The sequence below is a fragment of the Larus michahellis genome, chromosome 22, assembly GCF_964199755.1.
Source record: "Larus michahellis chromosome 22, bLarMic1.1, whole genome shotgun sequence".
Lineage (NCBI taxonomy): Eukaryota > Metazoa > Chordata > Aves > Charadriiformes > Laridae > Larus > Larus michahellis.
In genome coordinates, this window is record NC_133917.1 from 3,812,562 (window position 1) to 3,832,060 (window position 19,499).

At 61.4% G+C, this 19,499-nt stretch overlaps 1 protein-coding gene across 17 annotated transcripts; it reads left to right on the forward strand.

Moving 5' to 3' along the window:
- The first annotated feature begins 1,217 nt into the window (after positions 1–1,217).
- PCBP2 (poly(rC) binding protein 2) lies at positions 1,218–18,861 on the forward strand. Of its 17 annotated transcripts, none has more exons than XM_074564849.1 (15): positions 1,236–1,473; positions 4,240–4,375; positions 4,836–4,859; positions 4,973–5,005; positions 5,351–5,467; positions 6,931–7,062; positions 7,688–7,816; positions 8,326–8,400; positions 10,124–10,210; positions 11,351–11,392; positions 12,690–12,762; positions 13,314–13,352; positions 14,460–14,515; positions 14,946–15,115; positions 18,103–18,861. In XM_074564849.1, the coding sequence occupies exons 2-15, from the start codon at positions 4,307–4,309 to the stop codon at positions 18,137–18,139; spliced, it is 1,083 nt and encodes a 360-aa protein (XP_074420950.1). In that variant the 5' UTR covers positions 1,236–1,473; positions 4,240–4,306; the 3' UTR covers positions 18,140–18,861. The 17 variants fall into 17 exon arrangements, 15 of the variants coding, with proteins under 15 accessions (XP_074420957.1, XP_074420950.1, XP_074420951.1 ...); XM_074564850.1 differs by having other exon boundaries at positions 14,463–14,515; XR_012584405.1 differs by lacking the exon at positions 13,314–13,352 and adding an exon at positions 10,384–10,456 and having other exon boundaries at positions 1,333–1,473.
- The last annotated feature ends 638 nt before the right edge of the window (positions 18,862–19,499 follow it).

Consider the following 19,499-nt stretch of genomic DNA (forward strand, 5'->3'; position numbering starts at 1 on the left):
TGCTCCCACTCCCACTGACCCCCTCCTGCCCCCATTGCCCCCCTATTGCCCCCCTCCTGCCTCCATTCCCCCCATTGCCCCCCCTTGCCCTCCCATAGCCCCCCTCCTGCCCCTTATTGCCCCCCTATTGCCCCCAGTGCCCCCCCATTGCCCCCTTGTTGCCCCCATAGCCCCCCTCCTGCCCCCATTGCCCCCCTTTTGCCCCCCTATTGCCCCCTTAGCTCCCCTCCTGCCCCTATTGCCCCCCCTATTGCCCCCCAGGGTCCCCCCCATTGCCCGCCTCTGCCCCTATTGCCCCCCCTATTGCCCCCCAGGGTCCCCCCCATTGCCCGCCTCTGCCCCTATTGCCCCCTCCTGCACCCATTGCCCCCCATTGCGCCCCTATTGCCCCGTTGTTGCCCCCATAGCTCCCCTCCTGCCCCCATTGCCCCCCCTATTGCCCCCCAGGATTCCCCCATTGCCCGCCTCTGCCCCTATTGCCTCCTCACGCCCCCCCTGCCCCTATTGCCCCCCATTACATCCCCATTGCCCCCTATTGCCCCCCATTGCCCCCCTTCCCATGCCCCCCACTCCCTAATACCCCCACTGCCCCCCCCGCCTCCATTTCCCCCCATTACCCCCCATTGCCCTCCCATAGCCCCCCTCCTGCCCCCATTGCCCCCACTGCTCCCCTATTGCCCCCTCGTTGGCCCCATAGCCCCCCCTCCTGCCCCCACTGCCCCCCTATTGCCCCCTCGTTGGCCCCATAGCCCCCCCTCCTGCCCCCACTGCCCCCCTATTGCCCCCTCGTTGACCCCATAGCCCCCCTCCTGCCCCCACTGCCCCCCTATTGCCCCCTCGTTGGCCCCATAGCCCCCCTCCTGCCCCCACTGCCCCCCTATTGCCCCCTCGTTGCCCCCATAGCCCCCCTCCTGCCCCCTATTGCCCTCCATAGACCCTCTCCTGCACCCATTGCCCCCCTATTGCCCCCCGTGCCCCCTCCCTGTCCCTACTGCCCCCCACTGCCCCCCTGCCGCCCCCTTCCCGTGCCCCCCACCCCCCAATACCCCCCTTGCCCCCCTCCCCGCAGTCCTCCGAGCCGCGGGTGGCGCTGTGGCGGCCCGCGGCCGCTCTACCCCCCGCCTCCCCTCCCCCCCCCCCGACTCCTCGTTGGCTCCCGCGGGGCGGGGCGGGGCGGGGCGGGGCGCGCGGGGGAGGGAGGAGGCCGCTCTATCCCCGCCCCGCCGCGCCTCGCTGGTGCGCGGCGTCCGTTTCCGGGTCGGGGCGGGGTGTAAATCGGGCCGCTCCCGCCGCCCCCTCCCAGACCCGCCGCGGCCGCCGCAGCAGGAGCAGCCGCCGCCGCCGCCTCCCGCCGCCATCCCGCCCGCCCGCGCTCCCTCTCCCCCCCCACCTCCCTCCCCTCCTCCCCGCCCTCCCTCCTCCCGCTCCGCCCGGAGCGCCCTTCTCCCGCCGCCGTTACCGGCGCCGCTCCAGGTAGGCCCGACCCCCAACCCCCCCCCCCCCCCCCAACCCCACCACACACCCCACGCCGCCTCCCGACCCCTTCCCTTCCCCCCCGCCTCCCCTTAACTCCCCTCCTCCGCCGCCATCCGGCACCGACTTCCATAACGGCCGCCGAGCCGCGGCCTCGCGTAGCGGCCCCGCGCCGCCCGCCGCCGGCCGCGCCCCTCACGCCAGCCCGCGGCCTACTTGCGGCCTAGTCGCGGCCTAGGCCGCGGCCTGCGCGCGCGCCGCCGCCGGGCCCGGGGGGGGGGGTGTCGGTTTTTGGGGGTTAAGGGGGGGTTGGCGGCCCCCGCCACCTCTCCCTCCCCCTCCCCGCCACCCCCTCACGACCCCCCCTGCGGGGACCGGGACCGGGGGGGGCCGCGGAGCCGCGTGCGTCACATGGCGCCGCCACCGCCCCCCCCTCCCCCCCCCCCTTCGGTACCGAGAGCCGTTGCGGAGGGGGTGGGGTGGCGGGGAGGAATTTCGTTTTTCTTTTTTTTCCTTTTTTTCTTCCTTTTTTGTGTTTTTCTTGCTTTAGATTTTTTCCTTCCTTTTTTTTTTTTCTTTTTTTTCGATCAGCTTTTGCCGCCATCCCAAGTTGTTTTTCCCCCCCGGTTCGTGGCGTGGCCGCCGAGGGCGCGGGGTGAGTGGGCCCGGCTCGGAGCCGCCACCCTCCCCCCGCTTTTCCAGCAGTTGGGGGTTCCCCCCCTTCATCCCCCTGGGACCGGCTCAGTTTGGAGCCGCGATCCCGGCCCGGGATGTCTCCCCCCACCCGCCTATGGGTGCTGAGGTGTTTTTAGAGCCGCGGAGACGGTTTTGCCTGCCCCGCTTCGGGGTCCAGAGCCGCCCCCCATCTCCTCGGGGCTGAGCCGCGCTCCCGGCACTTGGCCGGTTTCCCCTTCCCTCCTCCGGGTCCGGTTTAGAGCCGCGATCCCGGGACTGGGGTCCCTCTCTTACCCGCCTTTGTGGACCCCCTGGGCCTGGGGGTCGCTCCGTGGCGCACCCCCCCCCTCCCCCTCCCCCGCCCCACCCCTCCGGCCCCGTTCTCCCCCTGGCCAGCGAGGCCAGATTCAGAGTGGGGATCTCCAGCTCTGGAGTTGTTTTTTCACCTCCCCCCAGCCGCAGGGATGAGCCGGTTTTGGAGCCACGTTTCCCCCGGCCTCGGGGATGGGCTGGTTTTGGAGCCAAATCCCTGCCCCGGCAACCACTTTTTCCCCTAAAATGGTCCCAGTTTGGGGCCGGGATCCTGAGGGGGGAGGCCCCTGGTGGGTGTTTGATCCCGGTACAGGCAGGGGCTGGGCCCTCCACGTGCACCGTGGGGGAAGGCAGGGCTGCCGGATGGAGGTAAGGAGAAGTTTTGGGGGGAAGTTTTTCCTGCGGAAGAACCTCACTGGGAGCCCGGATCGGAGAGGCGGCTGCTCGCTGGCCTCGGCCTGCCCCACACGGCTTGGCTTCTCCCTTTGCGTAACCCCTCGGCAGGTTTGGTCGGCTCCTTTTGTCCCTGATGGGCTGCGAGGCAGCCCCGTAACCGACCCAAGCTCGTTCGACTGGCAGAACCGCTGCCAGGAAAGCAAATTAATGCTAACGAAGGCGAACTGGGACGCTGAACTGGTGGGAGGAGGAGTGGGTTCAGAGCCGGAGAGACGGCGGCGGGTGCCAGCGAGGCTCCTGCCACCTCCGGTGAACCGGGAAACTCGTAAACAACCGGCTCGTGGGCTTGGGTCTAGACTCTCCTCCTCGCTCCGCCACTGCCAGGCTGGGATCCTGAGCCCTTCCTTCCAAACTAGGCAAACGGGCGCCTTTTTGGATCCGACGGGATGTCAGGCTGAGTTTATGGAGGCCGTAACTCGTCATTACGGCAAAAAAATAACCACCCTTCCATGCCAGCGGCTTCCCCTTAAAAGAGCATTAACCCGGAGTGTGGCAGCGCTGCCCGCTTGGCATGGTCCCCTGCCAGATTAATCCCCTTGCCCTCACCCCGGCTTCTTCTTTCCCTGGGCTTGGTTAAACTTTGATGGGGCGGTGACCAGCCGGACTGATAAAAAAAAAAAAGAGCTGAAATTTAGTTTATTTAATTTATTTTGAAAGTTAAACGGCTGACTAACCAAGCCGGTGGCCGGTCGGGGTGTTTTGCAACTGCTGTCGACTCAGGCCGCAGGTTGTTTGAAACCTGATCGTGTGCTCATGTGGCCTTATCTGGTTTGAGTAAATCAGCTTGGAAACCAGTCTGAAAGGCCTCCCCACGCAGGCTCAGGGCACAGATAAGTTATTATATTTTTATTTTCTCAACAGCCCGGCTCCCCAAGCGGGTTAAACCAAAGGGGAACGGGGCGGTCGCTCCGCCAGGCGCGTGTGTGTCTACACGCAGCTGCGGAGGAAAGCTTGTAATCTAGATGAAGGTGTGGGGATCGCAAGTAGAGGCAAGTTCCCCGGAGCTGTAGGTGAAGCTTCTGCGAGAAGCGGGGCTGGAAAGAGGCAGGGATGAGCCCTCGCGGCTCCGGCTGTTGCTTGATGCAGGTGGGATTGTGCCAGTTCAGCCTTGGGAAACTCCTGGCAGGAGGATCGGCCTGTTGGGGAGCTGAAGTGCTGTGGATCAGCTCTCCTGGTCACGGCTTGAAGGGGAGAGCGGCCCTAAAACTGCTAGGGGGATATGCAGGAGGAGGAAAAAAAACCTTAGAGATGTTGAATTCCCTGGGGACGGGTCAGAGACCGGGTTGGCTCAGCCCCTCAACGCAACCCCTCTCTCGTTCTCAGCTCTGCTCACTCAGCGACCAAAGATCTGACCACTGACAAAGCCTGACTCAACCCAACGCAGCTCAAGATGGACACCGGTGTCATTGAAGGTGGTTTAAATGTCACGCTCACCATCCGACTACTTATGCATGGAAAGGTAGGTGTCTGGGGGACGCGGGGCTGTGCCGAAGCCCCTTCGTCTGAGGTGGGATGGCCTTTCTGGCAGCCTGGATGGAGGCCGGGCGCTTCCATGGCAGTAAATCGGCGTCGGTCGGACCTCTCCGAGCTGCCTCGTTATTGCAGCAGCCATTAGGCAGCGGGGTTAGGAATGTGCTCCTTGGCACCCGGCCGGCTCCTGGATATCTCATGACGAGGAAGGCAGCGCTTTAAAAGCACAGCGCATCAATAAAAATAACAGCGTGGGGAGTGGGGGGGGGGCTGGAAAGTGACCTGATGGAGAGCTCAGCTGAGAGCAAGGTGTTAGTGTGTCCTGGGGGGGGGAATATCTGGGGTCTGAGGAACTTCTTTCAGCTGTAAAAGGGAGTTGTTCAAGCTTTGGGCTCCCAGAATTTTTTTTTTTAAGCGCTGACTAATTGCTGCTTTTGTTTCCATCCCAGGAGGTGGGAAGCATCATTGGGAAGGTAAGTGAGCAACAAACCCCCTCGCCCTGCCTCCCTCTTCCCCCCCCCCCCGCCCTAGCCCTGCTGCCCAGCACGGCCGCGCTAACGCCTCTCCCTTCTCTCCCTCCGCACAGAAAGGGGAGTCGGTGAAGAAGATGCGTGAGGAGGTGAGTCCCCCGGGGACCGGGAAGGGTTGTGGGGAGCCGGGGCGGGGGGGAATTGTGGCGGGGCGGCGGTGGGAGGAATTTGCGGGCAGAGCGGTGGCAGCGGCACCGGCAGCAGATGGGAGCCGCGGCGCGGGGCATGCTGGGAGGTGTAGGCAGGGACGGGCAGGAAGCCGAGGAGGATAAGATGGCTGCCCGGAGCCGAGCCGAGGCAGGATTCATCACCGGCGGGGAATCCCGACTGCCCCACGTAGAACCCAGCTGGGCCGTGGACCCGCCGTTGCTTTTAGGGGTGTGAGTGGGGGGGCCGGGAGCTCTGAGCTCTGCTCGTTTTTTTTTCTCCCGCAGAGCGGTGCTCGCATTAACATCTCAGAAGGGAACTGCCCCGAACGGATCATCACCCTCGCTGGACCCACCAATGCCATCTTCAAAGCTTTTGCGATGATCATTGACAAACTGGAAGAGGTGCGTCTGCGACCTCGAGCCCCCCTCACCCCCCGCCCGCAGTGAGCTGCTGCCTTCCCCCCAGTCATTTACCCCTGGCCTTGGATAAATTTACCCTGGGATTCGCCCCGGAGCGTGGGGGAAAGCTCTTCCTTGGGGATGAGCAGTGGGATGGGGTTGTTCAGCATGGGCTGGCGGTGTTTTCCCTGGGCGGGGTGTGTGTGGGGGGGAGAACCTGCTCTTTGCCCAGCTGTGAGCAGGGTCAAGGTCCAGGTAGTGCCACTTCCCCATGCGCGCTCAGCTGTCCTTAAGTGGCTGCTCGCTGAGTGCCAGAGCTCCGCAGGGACTTCCCTGGGCCCAAAACACCCCGTGGCCACCAGTTAAATGGCTTAAAACAGAGCGGGGCTTCGAAACTCCCCTGGCTTTGCTTGTCCTCCTGGACGCTCGTGCTGTTTCCCCTTCGGCACGTCTCGGAGGGCAGCGGGGGGGGCTCGCCTCCATCTCCGACCCCACCAAGGAGGGGTTCTGGGGGTGCGGCTGCGCAGCGCTGAAGGAGGAGCTGCATCGTGTCCCTGTTCCTCTTGAATCGGTGACTTCCAGGGGGGATGTTGACCCTGGATAACCTGGATCCCAGCTGCAGGCATTACGGCCTGCTCAAGGCCGTGGTGTTGAGGAGTTTTTCCATCCTGCTCCGCATCGTTTGGAAGGCGTGAGCGCTCCCCGCCTGGTGCGGGGCAGAGCTCCGTAGCCCTCACCTCGCCTGCGGGGGTAAAAATTTGGATTTGCCCTTTGGATTTGGGACCTTTCCCTGGGAGGAGACAGCCCAGTGCTGGCAGGTCTGTCCCCAGGACCCCTCTGCTCTTGCCGCTGCCTACAAGGCTGCTGAGCCCGGAGCTGTTTCTGCCGTACCCTGAGAGCTGGTGTCTTCCGAGGGCTCCCCATCTGAGCGTGGCTCCAAGCGCTGGGCTCGGAGTTAAAGCTTTTATTTCAGTAGGTCAGTTGAGCCATGGCCTTGTGCCTCCCCTCCCCCTGCCAGCACATGACCGCTGTAATCAGCGCTGGGCTTGTTTTCCCCGGAGCCGTTCCTGCCTTCATCGCCTGTTACAACGGGAGGCTCCGTGCTGAACTGGGAGCTGCGGACTTGCCAAGCCCCCACTGCTTGTCCCCCTCCAGCGTCGCTGGTTCCCGTTCAGCTGCGGTGTGACCCAGCCAGTGCTTTTGTGCTGGGCTGGTGGGGGTTAAACCCCCGTTTTCATTGAGTTTGGCTTCTTCCTTCCCCAAAATGTGGCCGTGTCATTTCTGAGCCGCTAACGAAGTTCTGGGAAATGGGACTGGGAGAGCCCCAGGGTGACCTTGGCCTAGCCCTGCCTGTGCCAGCATCATCCTCCCCCGTCCCTCTGCCGGGCACGTCACCTCCCTGCGTGCCGTTCCGGGGAGGGCACCGCGCCGGGCTGACCCCTCTGAGTAACTCCTCTTCCTCGCAGGACATCAGCAGCTCCATGACCAACAGTACAGCTGCCAGCCGGCCCCCGGTCACCCTCCGGCTCGTTGTACCCGCCAGCCAGTGCGGTTCCCTCATTGGGAAAGGAGGCTGCAAGATCAAAGAGATAAGAGAGGTGTGTGTTGGCCGGCCCAGGGCAGGGGGGATACACAGGGTCCGGGTGCCCCCAGGGGTAAATCCTTACATCAGCCCCCACTCTGGGTGGTACCGCATAGTAGAGACGTGGCATCACTTCTCTTTTTTAGAGCTCTTCGTATTTTCAGTGCTTGTGAAACAGACTCGGGGCAGACTGTCCCCTTCCCCACGCTGTCCCCTGCCGCAGGATGCCTGGGTTCCTGCTTCCCTCTACCCCGGGCTCTCAATCCTGCCCCATCCCAAAACCTTTTCCCAGTTGTTGGTGAGGGGGAATGCGCTGCCAGGCCTGCGCCGTCCTCGGTAATGCCGCTTAGCACCGGGTGCTGCTGACCCTGAGCTCCCAGGGGATTAACTCCGGCTGCAGTGATGGGCTTGACTTGGGTTACAGGGAAAAGCTGCAGCCCAGGTCCTCCTCTCCTGCCCCAGGCTCCCAATGACCGAATTGTTTCCAGCTAGGATTAAAGGACTTTATTTTGGGGGAAAAGTAGGAGGCAGGGAGGGGGGGGGACAGTTTTGGCTATGTATAACCCAGCCACGGGGTTTGTCGCTGAGGTCACAGCCCTCCCTGGGGTCTGACCGCCTATTTTTAACTCTAAACTTTGCAGAGCACGGGGGCACAGGTCCAGGTGGCAGGAGACATGCTGCCCAACTCGACTGAGCGAGCCATCACCATCGCTGGGATCCCACAGTCCATCATCGAGTGCGTCAAACAGATCTGCGTTGTCATGCTTGAGGTAGGGCCTCCCCCTGGCCCCGTGGGCCTGTGGTTTCCCACCCCCCGGGGAGGCATGTGGAGCGCAGGGATCCCCGCTGCCCTTGGCGAGCTGCGGCCCTCCTAAGGAGTAGAAACCGCTGAGGACAGAGAAACGGTCGCTGGGGGATAAAGGAATAGCTGGGGATTACAGCCTCATCCAGGTGAGGCTTGGAGCTGCTTAAAACCGGGGTCGAGCCAGGCCTCTGGAGCTGCTGACCAGCTAAGGGTGTCACCTGCAGCTCTGCGGTGACCGGTCATGCTGCCCAGCACGGTGACACTGAGCACTGGTGTCCCGCTGTCCCGAGCCTCCCTCGCATGCTGCTCTGTCCTCCCTCGGCCCCGTGCCCCGGATGGGGAAAGAAAGAGGATTGCTCTGCCTCCTCCTAAATGGCTAATTTAAACCCAAAGCAGAGCGTTGGCACCTGGGGTGGGGATTGTCAGTGCCGGTGGCGCTTGGTGTCTAACCTCTCCTCTCTGCCTGTCACCCAGTCTCCCCCGAAGGGCGTCACCATCCCGTACCGACCCAAGCCATCCAGCTCTCCCGTCATCTTTGCAGGCGGTCAGGTAAGACCTCTCCTCTGCTCCTGGGGTACGGGGTGGGGAGAGGAAGGGGGTGTTTTACCGAGCTGCCGCGCCGCCAGCGCGCATCAGCCGCTCTGCGTGCCTGTCACCCACGCCGCTTCCTCCGGCCGAGAGCGGCTCTGCTTGTCCTTGGCCTCCCGGAGCCAGCTCCGAGCCTTCCTCGCTGAGCTCGCTGAGGGACGGAAGAGGGCGGAGGTGGGGATGGGGAGGGCTAAAAGGGCCGATCTGGGGAGGAGGGGGTGCTGGCAAACAGCTCTGGAGTTAACCGGGGGGGGAAAAAAAAATCAAATCCTGGTGTGGCGGTGGGGGATTTGAATCAGGCCGAGACTCCAGCTGCCAAATCCAGGCGCTGCCGCTCTGCCTGGAGCTGGCTCTGAGGACTCGGCGTGACACGTCGTGGGTGACTGGCCCAGAGGGTTTGGGGCGGGGTAGGGGGGGGTGGGGAGGTGTTTCTCTGCTCTCTGGGGCTGGCTTTTGGGGTGCAAAGGCTTAGCCTGGGATGCGGAAAGGTTTCATCTTGCGCGAGGGGAGGGTGTCAGATAGGAGTAGCCATCAGGTGACGTGGGATTTAGTCCCTCCTGCGCTGAGCTGATCCGGGGAGGGGGGGAGTTGCTTGCTCCCTGCTGCCCTGCCACCGAGCCAGGTTACAGGGGACAGGGCTCCCTTGGGATCCTGTCTGCTGTAAAGCCCTGACAGACCCCGGCCCTATTTGGCGTGGGGGGGTGCCGGCTGGGCATCCTCGCCCAGGGTCCTATCCAGACCCCTGGGCAAGGCAGGAGGCTCGAGCCCGGGTGCGAGTCACCCGTTCCCGCCCTGTGGTTCCCAGGGCTGCCGTAACGCTTGGAGAAAAATGCGGCGACTCCTGCAAATGTATCCGCTGCCTTCCCGCTGTCAGGGAGAACCCTGCGGGAAGCGGGGCTGTGGGGGGGCTTTGGCAGGGCCTGGAGCCCCTAGCCAGCCCGGGGACCCACTCAGGCAGCGCAGGCAGGGTCCAGCATCCTCGATGGAGGCCTCCGTAGGCAGGGAAGGGGGGGGTAGCTGCTGCCGGCCTCCCCGAGAGCCAGGCCTGACTCTGCTCTTCCCCACACCCCCCCACCCCGCCAGGCTGGCACGCCATGCTTGTTTTGGGGACAGACTTGCCGCCGTTCCCTTCCTCGCCTCGGCCTCCCCCACCTCCCCCCCCCCTTACCTCCCCATTTTGCCCTCCCTGCCTCTTCCTCCTCCCTTCCCCAAACCCGGTCAGCCCCCCCCCCCCCCCAACCCCCGCCTCTCCGACAGCTTCTCCTGCCGCTCTGCGCCCCGGGGGAAGCGCCTGGCTGGTACGGCTGTGTCCCCCCCGCGCCTCTTGCAAGCGGAGGGCCGTACCCTGCGGCTCCCCCCGTGGCGCGGGAGCAGGCCGCCTTCCCCGTTAGAGCAGTGAGGAGCAGGCTTCCCACGGCCATGCATCTTTTCCCTCCCCTTCCCCTTTCTTCTCCCCCCTCCTTCTCTTCCACCCCTCTCCCCTGGCCCAGGGCCGCGGCCAGCCCCACGCAGCCGTCCGGGCCCCGCTCCCGGTGGTGTCGCGCTCTGTCTTCGCAGCTCAGAGTCGTGCGTAGAGCAGGGTTAGCCCTCGAAAAAGCAGAGCTAATGTCGATGTGACTTTGGTGTTAGCGAAAGGTTTCGGATTGACAGCCCTGGAGACTGAAGTCCTCTAATTTATCCACAGGACAGGTACAGCAGCGGCAGTGCGAGCTACCCCCACACCGCCCCATCCATGTGCCTCAACTCTGACTTGGAGGGACCACCTCAGGAGGTGAGAGGGGAGTTCAGTCTCCACGGCCCGTTCAATCCTTGGCCTCTCTGAGACTGCCAACAAGGGTGGCATCCCCGTCCCCGTCCCCCAAAACCGTCAACGGTGGCTTTTGTGCTGTGGACTCCTGTCCACTGGGAACTGGACTCTGAGCCCACCAACCTCTCCTCACGCAGGCCACCCGGCAGCCACTGCATGGCAACGAACTTGGGCCAATTCCAGCCTGGGCTGCAGTTCTTCCGGTGACCTGGAAGTGAGGCTGTGTACCCCCCTCTCCCCTTCCTATCCCACCCACCCCCACCTGCCCGGCCCCCCCCCCCCGACCCCCCCAAAAACCTTAGCCAGCCAGGCCCCAGCCAGTAACTTGCCCTTTCTGGGTAGCTTCAGGAGGAATCTGAAGTCTGTGGCTGTCCCTTAACCTCAAGACATGGAATTGTGGCAGGTCAGGCACTCAGCCTTGTTACCCCCCCACCCCCCCCCCACCCGAATGCCTCTCTTTTGCCTTGTCTAGCATCGGTAGCCAGCTCCAGCATTTACCTCTAGCTTGCCCGGCGACGTTTTCCTAGGCGTGCGGAAGTGACGAGAGGACTCGGAACGGGATGTTTTTTTTGTTTTTTTGGGGTTTTTTTTTGGTTTTTTTTTGTTTTTCTTTTTTTTGCGGGAGGAGGGGTGGGGGGGGGGAGGTTTGTTTGCTGGGCCGGGGAAAGGAGGGGCCGGGAGTTAGCAGGGCTGGCCGGGGGCGTTGGAGATCTTCCCCTGTCGGCGAGGCGGGGGGCGCAGGGCTAGAAGCATTGTCGGACTCCACCACACCATACATCTTCATCAAGATCCCAGCCGTTCTGTTGGTTTTTTTTTGTCTGCCACTTATTTTATTTATTATTTTTATTTTTTTTTTTGGGGGGGGGACGGCGCCATACTGTCCACTCCCTCCCCGTAACCGCCACGTAAGGCCAATTTGAGTAACCGCCCGTCTAGAAACTGCTTGTTACAGCATTTATCCGTCCCCTGCCTCTCCCTGCCCCACTTCCCTCGCCCCGGAGAACTCTCCACCTTGGCTCTCTGACTTCCTGGCTAGTTGAAATCTGTCTGTCCCTGGGTGGCTGTCCGATGGTTGTTAATAGGACTGTTTTCCTCCTTTTGTAGGCCTATACCATTCAAGGACAGTATGCCATTCCACAGCCAGATGTAAGTTTTGTTTACAACTTCTTGTCTTGAAATCCACCCTCTTCCTCACCCCCCTTCCAAAAAAAAAAAAAAAAACCAAAACAAAAAATAATAATGATGATAATAATTTTCTCCCCGCGTTCTCGACTCGAGCCGCTAAGCCGTCACCTTGGGCTGAGCGCTCGCTCCGATCCGAACTTTCCCCCCCCCAAAAAAAAAACCCTCAAACCTCCCTTCAATTCGCCCTCCTGCAGCCAGCTTCACCCGGTCTCAGATCTCTCCTTTTTCCTTCCCCCACCTTCTTTCTGACACTTCCCTCCTCCTATATATATATATATATATTATTTTTTTTTTTTTCTGACCTGCCTCTCCCTGGCTTGGCATTTCACACCAGCTCTGGCTTGCCCCCCCACCCCTTGCCCGCCCCCCCCCCCCTTCAATTTGGCACACAGCCCACCAAGAGAAAACAAAAACAGCACATGATGGTTCACTGTCATGGTGGTTCTCCTGGGGCAGGGGACAGCTGGCCCAGCGAGCGGTCGCAGGTGGCATTTGGAGGGGGGGGGGTGGTGGTGGTATGGAGAGGTGGGGGGGAGGGGGGGGGGGGTTGGATCCGGCCCGGCCCAGGCTGTTGCCAGCCTGTCGGGGGCCGTTTGGGAGAGGAGTGACGGTCCAGGCAGTGGCCACCTCTCCTGCGGGCGCTGGCCCGCCTTGCTGTGGGACACCACCATCCTCTGGCACCCATGCTCATCCCGTAGGCTCGGTAACAGGCTCGGTGCGGGTCGAGCTCCGCTCCTGGCCCCCTTAGAGCAGCGAGGGGGGGCGGGGGGGGTTGGCTCTGACGCGCCAGGCCAGGGAGGAGAAGGGCTAGGAGGAAGCTGGGCTGTAAGAGCTATATTGGAGGGCTGAACCGAGCCGGGCTCCATCCCCATCTCCCGTCGTAGCACTTCTGTCGCCGCCACCGCTCCCCGCGTGGCGTGGGGCGAGCGCCCCGCCGTCTCCTCTCCTGCTCCTCTCTGCTTCTCTCCCTCAGCTCCTTTCATACCTCGCTTCACCCGGGGGTGGGCGCAGCCCCCCTCCCCCCCACCCCCCACCCCAGCTTCCCACCTTGGCCTGGCGCCTTCCTCCTCTCGGTGCGGAGAGGACCTTGTGGAGGGGCCGGGGGGGGGACCCGATGCCACTGGCAGTGACTGTGTTGATGTGCTGTGAGTCCTGGCCCCCCCGGGCTTGGGAAATGGCTAACATCAGCCTTTTTCTTTCTCTCTCTCTCTCTCTTTTTTTTTTCTTTTTTTTTTTTCCCCCCCCCCGCCTCCTCTAGCTGACCAAGCTGCACCAGTTGGCAATGCAACAGTCACACTTTCCAATGTCTCATGGCAACACTGGATTCAGTGGTATGGAAACTCCTTCTCTCTTCTGTACGCTAGCGTGGGCCAAAGGCCAGCCCGGGAGCCGCCGCTTGGCTCCTCTCTAATGGGGCCTCCGCTTGGGTCTCGCGCTCGCAAAAAAAAAAAAAAAACAAACCCAAAACCAAACCAAACGTTCCCCCCGAGCCGAGCCTGGCCAGGTAATGATTTTTTTTTTTTTTTTTTTTGTCGCGACGTCTCTCTGGGGGTGACTTGGTATCTGCCTCGGCAAGGTGCGGGGGGCCGCAGAGGGTAGAAAAAAAAAAAAAAAACCCAAAATGAAAAAAACCAAACCAAGCAGGCAGGGCCTCCATGCTGCTTTCCTTCCTCTTCACCCCATCCTCCACAGCTCTGCCAATGCACTGGGAGACCCCCCCGACCCGCAGCACCCTCTCTCTCCCCTCCGGCTACTCCAGTCCTGAGCAGGCAACTGTTGAGTTGTACCAAATTTGCTGTAGATTTGCTAAGGTGGCTAAAAATATCCATTTGGGGCTCTAAACTTGAGACAGCCGAACTCATTGTCACTTGTATCTTAACAGGCATTGAATCCAGCTCTCCAGAGGTGAAAGGCTATTGGGGTAATGATTAAAAAACAAAATCTGTAGTTATTCTATTGTGTATTAATACTGACTGGGGTCTCGTTCTCCCTGTTAAATGCTGCCCGCCTTTGTGCACGGATGGGAGGGGAAAGGGGGGGTCAAGGGGAGCCTTAGAAGGGCTGGAGGTACTGACTGCCTTGGTTGGAGGTGCCCCAGAAGCCAGCTTGGACAGTGGAGAGCAGCAGGATTTGGTCGAGGGCTCGTTAGCGAGCCTTGGGGCTTTTAGCTTAACCCCCCGGCCCCCCAAACCACGTGCTGTGGGGGGAGCGATTCCCAATTTCCCCCTGCCCCAGGAGTCGCTGGAGCGGGTCGCCTGCAGTGGGCAAGCCCCCGCTTGCCACCAGTGGCAGAATCGCTGGCCGGGGAGGGGACGGCACCCCGTTAACCGCCTGGGCCACCGGCGTGTCCCCGGGCTTTGCCGCCCCCCTGCCGAAGCCCTGGCCTGAGGTCTCGAGGCTCCCGCCGCTCCCTGTAGCACGGAGCGAGCTGGGGAGGGGGGAAAAATATCTTAAAAAGGAGAGGGGAAAACAAAAAAGAAAGAAATAATCCGCTTAGCGCAAGCGCTTGGCCGTGTCCGAGACGCGAGCAGCCTCGTAGCGCCCGTGCCGGCCGGCGTAGCACTGCCCTGCCGGGGCCATGGCAGTGACGAGGAGGAGGAGGGAGGTAGCGTAGCCCTTGGAAGCTGGTAACGGAGCGGGCAGCGGAGCCGAGCGCCCGAATGGAGCCCCCGCAGTGAGAAAACGCTGCTCCGGGACTGTCCTGACCGGAAGGAAGATCCTGTGGTGACATCGGGAGACGGGGGACGGGGATGCTTGGGGTGATCGACAGCAGGGGGGGGGTTGGGGGGTGCAGCAGGCCAAGCGGGGAGGTGGTGGGGAGCAGCGGGGAGGGATGGAGTAACCTCACAGCTTGCTCTGCCCTTCCCCTCCCGTTTGAAAGAGTCTTCGAGGTAGCCATGACGCCGGCAGCAAATGCTGGCGTGACTGCTGCGGTCTGTCTGCGCTGCGCCCCGCCGCCCCCCACCCCACACACCCCCCCCCCCCCTTCCCCTGAACTTCTCCCGTTTTTTTTCTCTCCATCTCTAAGCAGGTTTGGATGCCTCCGCTCAAACCACCTCTCACGAACTCACCATTCCAAATGATGTGAGTATCCGCACGGGATCCGTATCCCGGCCCCTTAGCGGGGAGGGAGGGGGGTGGGAGGCGGGCAGGCAGCCGCCCCCTTGTTGTCCCTGGTGTGGGGGGGTCACTGGGATCAGCCCCTCTTTCTTCTAACGAAACGGGGCGCGGGCTCGCCCGGTTTTGGCTTCAAAGCTGCGGGAGGGCTTGTGGTTGCCCCCCAAACTTCCTCCTTGGACCATTTTTGCCGGCACCGCATCCCTTCTCCCAGTTCCCGCCAGCTTTAGGGTAGAAACTCCCTTTCTCTGTCCCTTGAACCCCCCTGGGGAGGTGCCAGCTCCGTCCCTGTGGAGGGCAGGGATGGGATGGGACAGAGCGGGGAGGAGGAGGAGGATGGGTTAACGCTCTGGGCTCCGACGTACCGCTAACGAAGCCGCTCTTTCTCCTTCCCCAGTTGATTGGCTGCATCATCGGGCGTCAGGGCGCCAAAATCAATGAGATCCGCCAGATGTCTGGGGCGCAGATCAAAATTGCCAACCCGGTGGAAGGATCTACTGACAGGCAGGTTACCATAACTGGATCTGCAGCGAGCATTAGCTTGGCCCAGTATCTAATTAATGTCAGGTAAGTCTCCCAGCGACGAGGCTCCGCGGGGCCGGGGGGGGGGCTGGCACTGCACGCCCGCGCCGTGGGGTACCGCTCCCGGGGCTGGGACCCTCCTTGTGCCCCGACGCATGAGGGGAAGGGGGTTTCTCTCCCCTTTTTGTTCTTTTTTCTTTTTTTTTTTTCTTTCCCCCCCGCCCTGCCCTCCCCTCTCCTCTCCTTTCCCCTCCCTGTGCCTGCTGTCCCGTTTTCCTGCTGCGATCGCCTCCCGCTCCGGGGGAAGCTGTAGGGTGTAACGGACCCGGCTGGGGGGGAAAAAGGGGTCTGGCCGTGGGGAGCCCGTGGCTGCGTACGAGCCGTGCCCGGCCCCGTCGGGCTCTTGGCGTTCTAGGACTGTGCTGTTTCCATCCGGCGTTTGCGTGGCCGGGGCTGTTTTTTCGGTGGGGTGATAGAGGAGGGATTCCCCCGGACCCGCATGCGGAGATGCCTGGCGTCTCCCAGCGGGATGCCCTGATCCCAAGGGAGAGGAGTCGGTGCTGCTTTGGCTCCCCTCCGATAACCTCGAGCCCTGCCGGGGCCGGCTGGCTTCTCGGCAGCCCTGGCCGCATGCCCGCCATGCGGCAAGCTGCGGCTCGCTCTGCCGCAGCCGGGATTTCGGGCCCGACCCTGGGGCTCCGTGTGCTCAGCCCCGTCTTGCCGCCATGTCCCCCCGCGACGAGCGGGGCTTGGCAAAGTGCTGTCCTCTCCGTCCCTGGGGACTGGGGATGGAGGAGCAGGAGGTGGCAGGGACGTGTCCCCGCTCGGCGGGCCGTGGGTTGGCGCCGGGGTGGCACGGCCGCTCCGAGCGAGGAGCCGCCTGTGATTTCTCTCTCTCTTGGTGGCTTTTCCGCCCCCCCCCGCCCCGTCCTCCACTTGTTCCGTACCCGTTCGTTGAGGTGCCGGCTCCGAGGGCACCGGGACGGCCCCGCTGCTGAGCCCAGGGCTCGGCGGGGGGCTCGTGGGGAGGGTGGTGGTGGGGGTCCCGGTGTGGCTCGGCCACCCCTCGCCGGGCTCGGCCTGGGCAGCCCCGCTCCCCCCTTCCCTCCCTCCCTCCCTCCCTCCTTCCCCGAGCTCGGCTCCTGCGTTTTTACGCTGTTTGTCCTGTGCTTTTAGGTTTTATTTTTTTTTCCCCCCTCCCTTTTCTTTTTCTTTTTGTGGTGTACCCTTCCACCCACCCACCACCCGTCTTTTTTTGTTTTTTTTTTCTTTCTTTTTTTTTTCTTTTTTTTGTTCCTTTTCTCCTCTGTTACAGTTTAGAAAGCGCTAAACCCTCCTCCCAGGCAGCCTCCGTCACGATCCCTGACCACCTCAGCATCAACCTCTCTCAACCCTCCACCCCTTCTTCTTCTTCCTCCTCCACCACCACCCCCTCGCTCGCCACCGCGGGGGGCTCCGACGCACCCGCCGGCCTCCCCAACCCTCTTCCGACCGCCCCTTGTGTCTCCAGTCTGCTTGGCATGAAACCTGTCCCTCTCCTGGCTCTAAATGTTGTGTCTGCTGCTAAGGGTGCCTCCGCTCCAGCTGTGCCCTGTGTCACTAACAAACTGAAAGCGGAAAAACAGAGATTTGCTCCTTATTGAGTCTGCTTGTGGCCTTAGAGGACCAGCAGATGGGTGGCAGCATGGAGACCCCGTAGAGGAGACTTGGAAGAGCGATTTTTCTCTCTTTTTTTTTTTTTTTCCTTTCTCCTTTTCCTCTCTTCTTCCATTGTTTATATATCGTTTTCTTATTTTTTTTTTTCCTCCTCTTCCTTTTTTTTATTTATTTTTTTTTTTCCTTTTACTCCACATAGTGCCATGAGTTTTTTTTTTCTTGCCGGCTGAGAGACGATTTTCCCCGCGTCCCAGCCCGGCCTGTTCGATTCCTTCTCAATCCTGCCCAGCTTCTATAGCCTTCCTGCTTTCTTTTTTTCCTTTTTTCTTTTTTTCCTCTCTCTTTTTTTCTTTTTTTTTTCTTTTTTCTCCATTTTTTTTTTTTCTTTTCTTTAGTACCTTGATTGCAATCGCGGATGGGGTTGGAGGGGGGGGGGGAGGGGGGAGGCGGTTCGTTACCGAATAAATGAGTTGGGGGGGAGGGGGGGTGTGTGTGGAGGGGGGTGGGGGGGGGGGTGACGTTGCCCGGGGGGGGGCTCTCGCGGCCTGTCTCTCTCTTTAATGTCTGTACCTGTAATAAAGTTGCCACGGTGAGAATCTGCTCTGCTAGATCTGTGCTGACCCTGGTGGGGGGGGACGGGGGGGGGAGTTGGGGGGAGGGGGTGGGGTGCTGGCAGGGTCCCTTTTTGCTTGTGGGAAGGGGGGGGGGGGGCACCCATGTTAGGGAGCCCCCCCGACCCCCTTAAATTGCAGGGAGAAGCTTTGAGGTGGCAGCTCCTGGGGGTGCTGGCGTCGGCCCCGCTTGTTGGGGGACCCCCTTGCATCTTGTGTGCCCCCCCCCTCCCCCTCCCTGTGCTCCCTGGGGGGGGTACAGGCCCCCCCCCCCCCATTCCCCCCCCCCCCACCTGCCAAGTCTCGCTTATGCCCCCCCCCCCCCAATCTTGCTCTCTGCCTTCCCCACGGTGATGGCCGCCCCCACCCTGGGGTGCCCAGAGCACTTCGGGGTCCCCCTTCCCCTGGGTGTTGCCCCCCCCCCCCCCCCCCCCCGCAAAAAAAAAAAGCTTTGCCCCCCCCTCCACGCTTAGAGCGGAGTCTGGCTCTGTCCTGCCCCAGGGGAGCCCTCTGGCTCTGTTTTGGGGGCGGGGGGGCAGCAGCCTGCAACCCCCCCCCCCCCCCGCTACACCTCCCTGCTGCTTACGCACAGACCTCCCCCCCCCTCCCCTCTTTGGTGGGGGGGTGGTGTCCCACACCCCTCCCTACAGGGTGCCCTTCCTCCCTTTGCCCCCCCCCCTTCCTCCTTCCTCCTCCTCTCCCCGCAGCGGTCCCCCCTTTTCCCCCCCCCCCTCCAACTCTCTGACGCCCGTTTTTTCGTTGCAGGCTCTCCTCGGAGACCGGGGGCATGGGAAGCAGCTAGGGGCCCCCCCGCGGAGCCGGGCCTCACCTCACCATCCATCTGTGTAGTCCCTTTAGCGGCAGCCCCAGGTTTTAAACTAGTTTGTAAATTTTTCGGTTCCTCCATCCTCTCCGCGGCCACTCATCAGGTTTATTTTTATTTTTATTTTTTTTTTTCCGTTTTATTTTTTTTTCTCGTTGTTGGTTTAGTTTATTAATTTTTTTTTCCTTCTTTTTATTTTTCTTTTATTTTTTTTTTTTGTCGGTTGGTTTGTTTTTTTTTTTTTCTTTAATCCCCCCCCCCACCTTCTTCCTTCCCCGTTTACAGCATTTTAATTCCTTTTTCTCCGTTCAGCCGTGAAACCGCTGAGCCCCAGATCTTAGTTTTATAAAAGCTTCTCTCTCTCCTCTCCCAGCCCTTCACCCCCCCCCTCCCGTCCCCCCCCCACTCCACAAACCTCCCGAAAAACCCACCCCCCCCCACCCCCCTCCTTTTTTTTTTTCGGCTCATGAAGTTTCTGTTTTGTCATGAAATGTAAGAGTGGAAGAGACAAAAACAAAAAAAAAAAACAAAAACAAAAAAAAAACAACAAAAACAACAAAAAACCAAACAAAAAACAAAAACAAAAACATTTCAGTTTAGTTCTGTAACGTCAGGAAATTTTTCAAAAAAAAAAATTAATAAAAAGATGGACTGGAGCTTTTCCTTGTGAATAGAAACTGGAGGATATTTTGGTTAATGGATCTGCCTGTCTCCGTCTTTATTTGAAACACCCCCCCCACACACACACACTCCCCCTCATCCACCCCCCCCCCTCCAGTTCAGCCCAGTTCGGGGGTGAGGGGGGGTTTGGAGCCCCACTTTGGGGGGTTCTGGGGCCCCAGTTGCGGGGTTTTGGATCCCGGTTGGGGTTTGGGTTCCCTCTGGGGGTGGAATTAGGTGTCTGTGTCCCCCCCCCCCCCCCCCGCCCCCACCAGGTTGGGTAAACCAGTGCTCGAGGGAGTTCTTCGATACTCCCCATGCAGTTTTTTTTTTTGGGGGGGGGGAATTTCTCTTCCCAGTACCCTCCAAACTGGTCTTTAATGGAAACCAGTGTCCCAGGTGGGTGTATTCACTCTCTGCCTCTTCTTCCCATCCCCGGGGGGGGGGGCTTCCTTTGCTTCACAGGGGTAAGAGCAGTTACCCCCCCCCCCATTTCTCCCTGGGGGGGTCCAGTGCTCCCAGTTCTACCAGTAAAGAAGTGGGATTTTAAGGGGGTTCAGCCCCTGCTTCCCCCCTGCCCCCAACTTGGCCTGTCCTTGGGAGACAGGTCCCTTCTCCATCTTGGGGGGGGGGGGGGGGGGGGGGCGCTATTGCAGTAGGGCCTACATAAACACAGGAG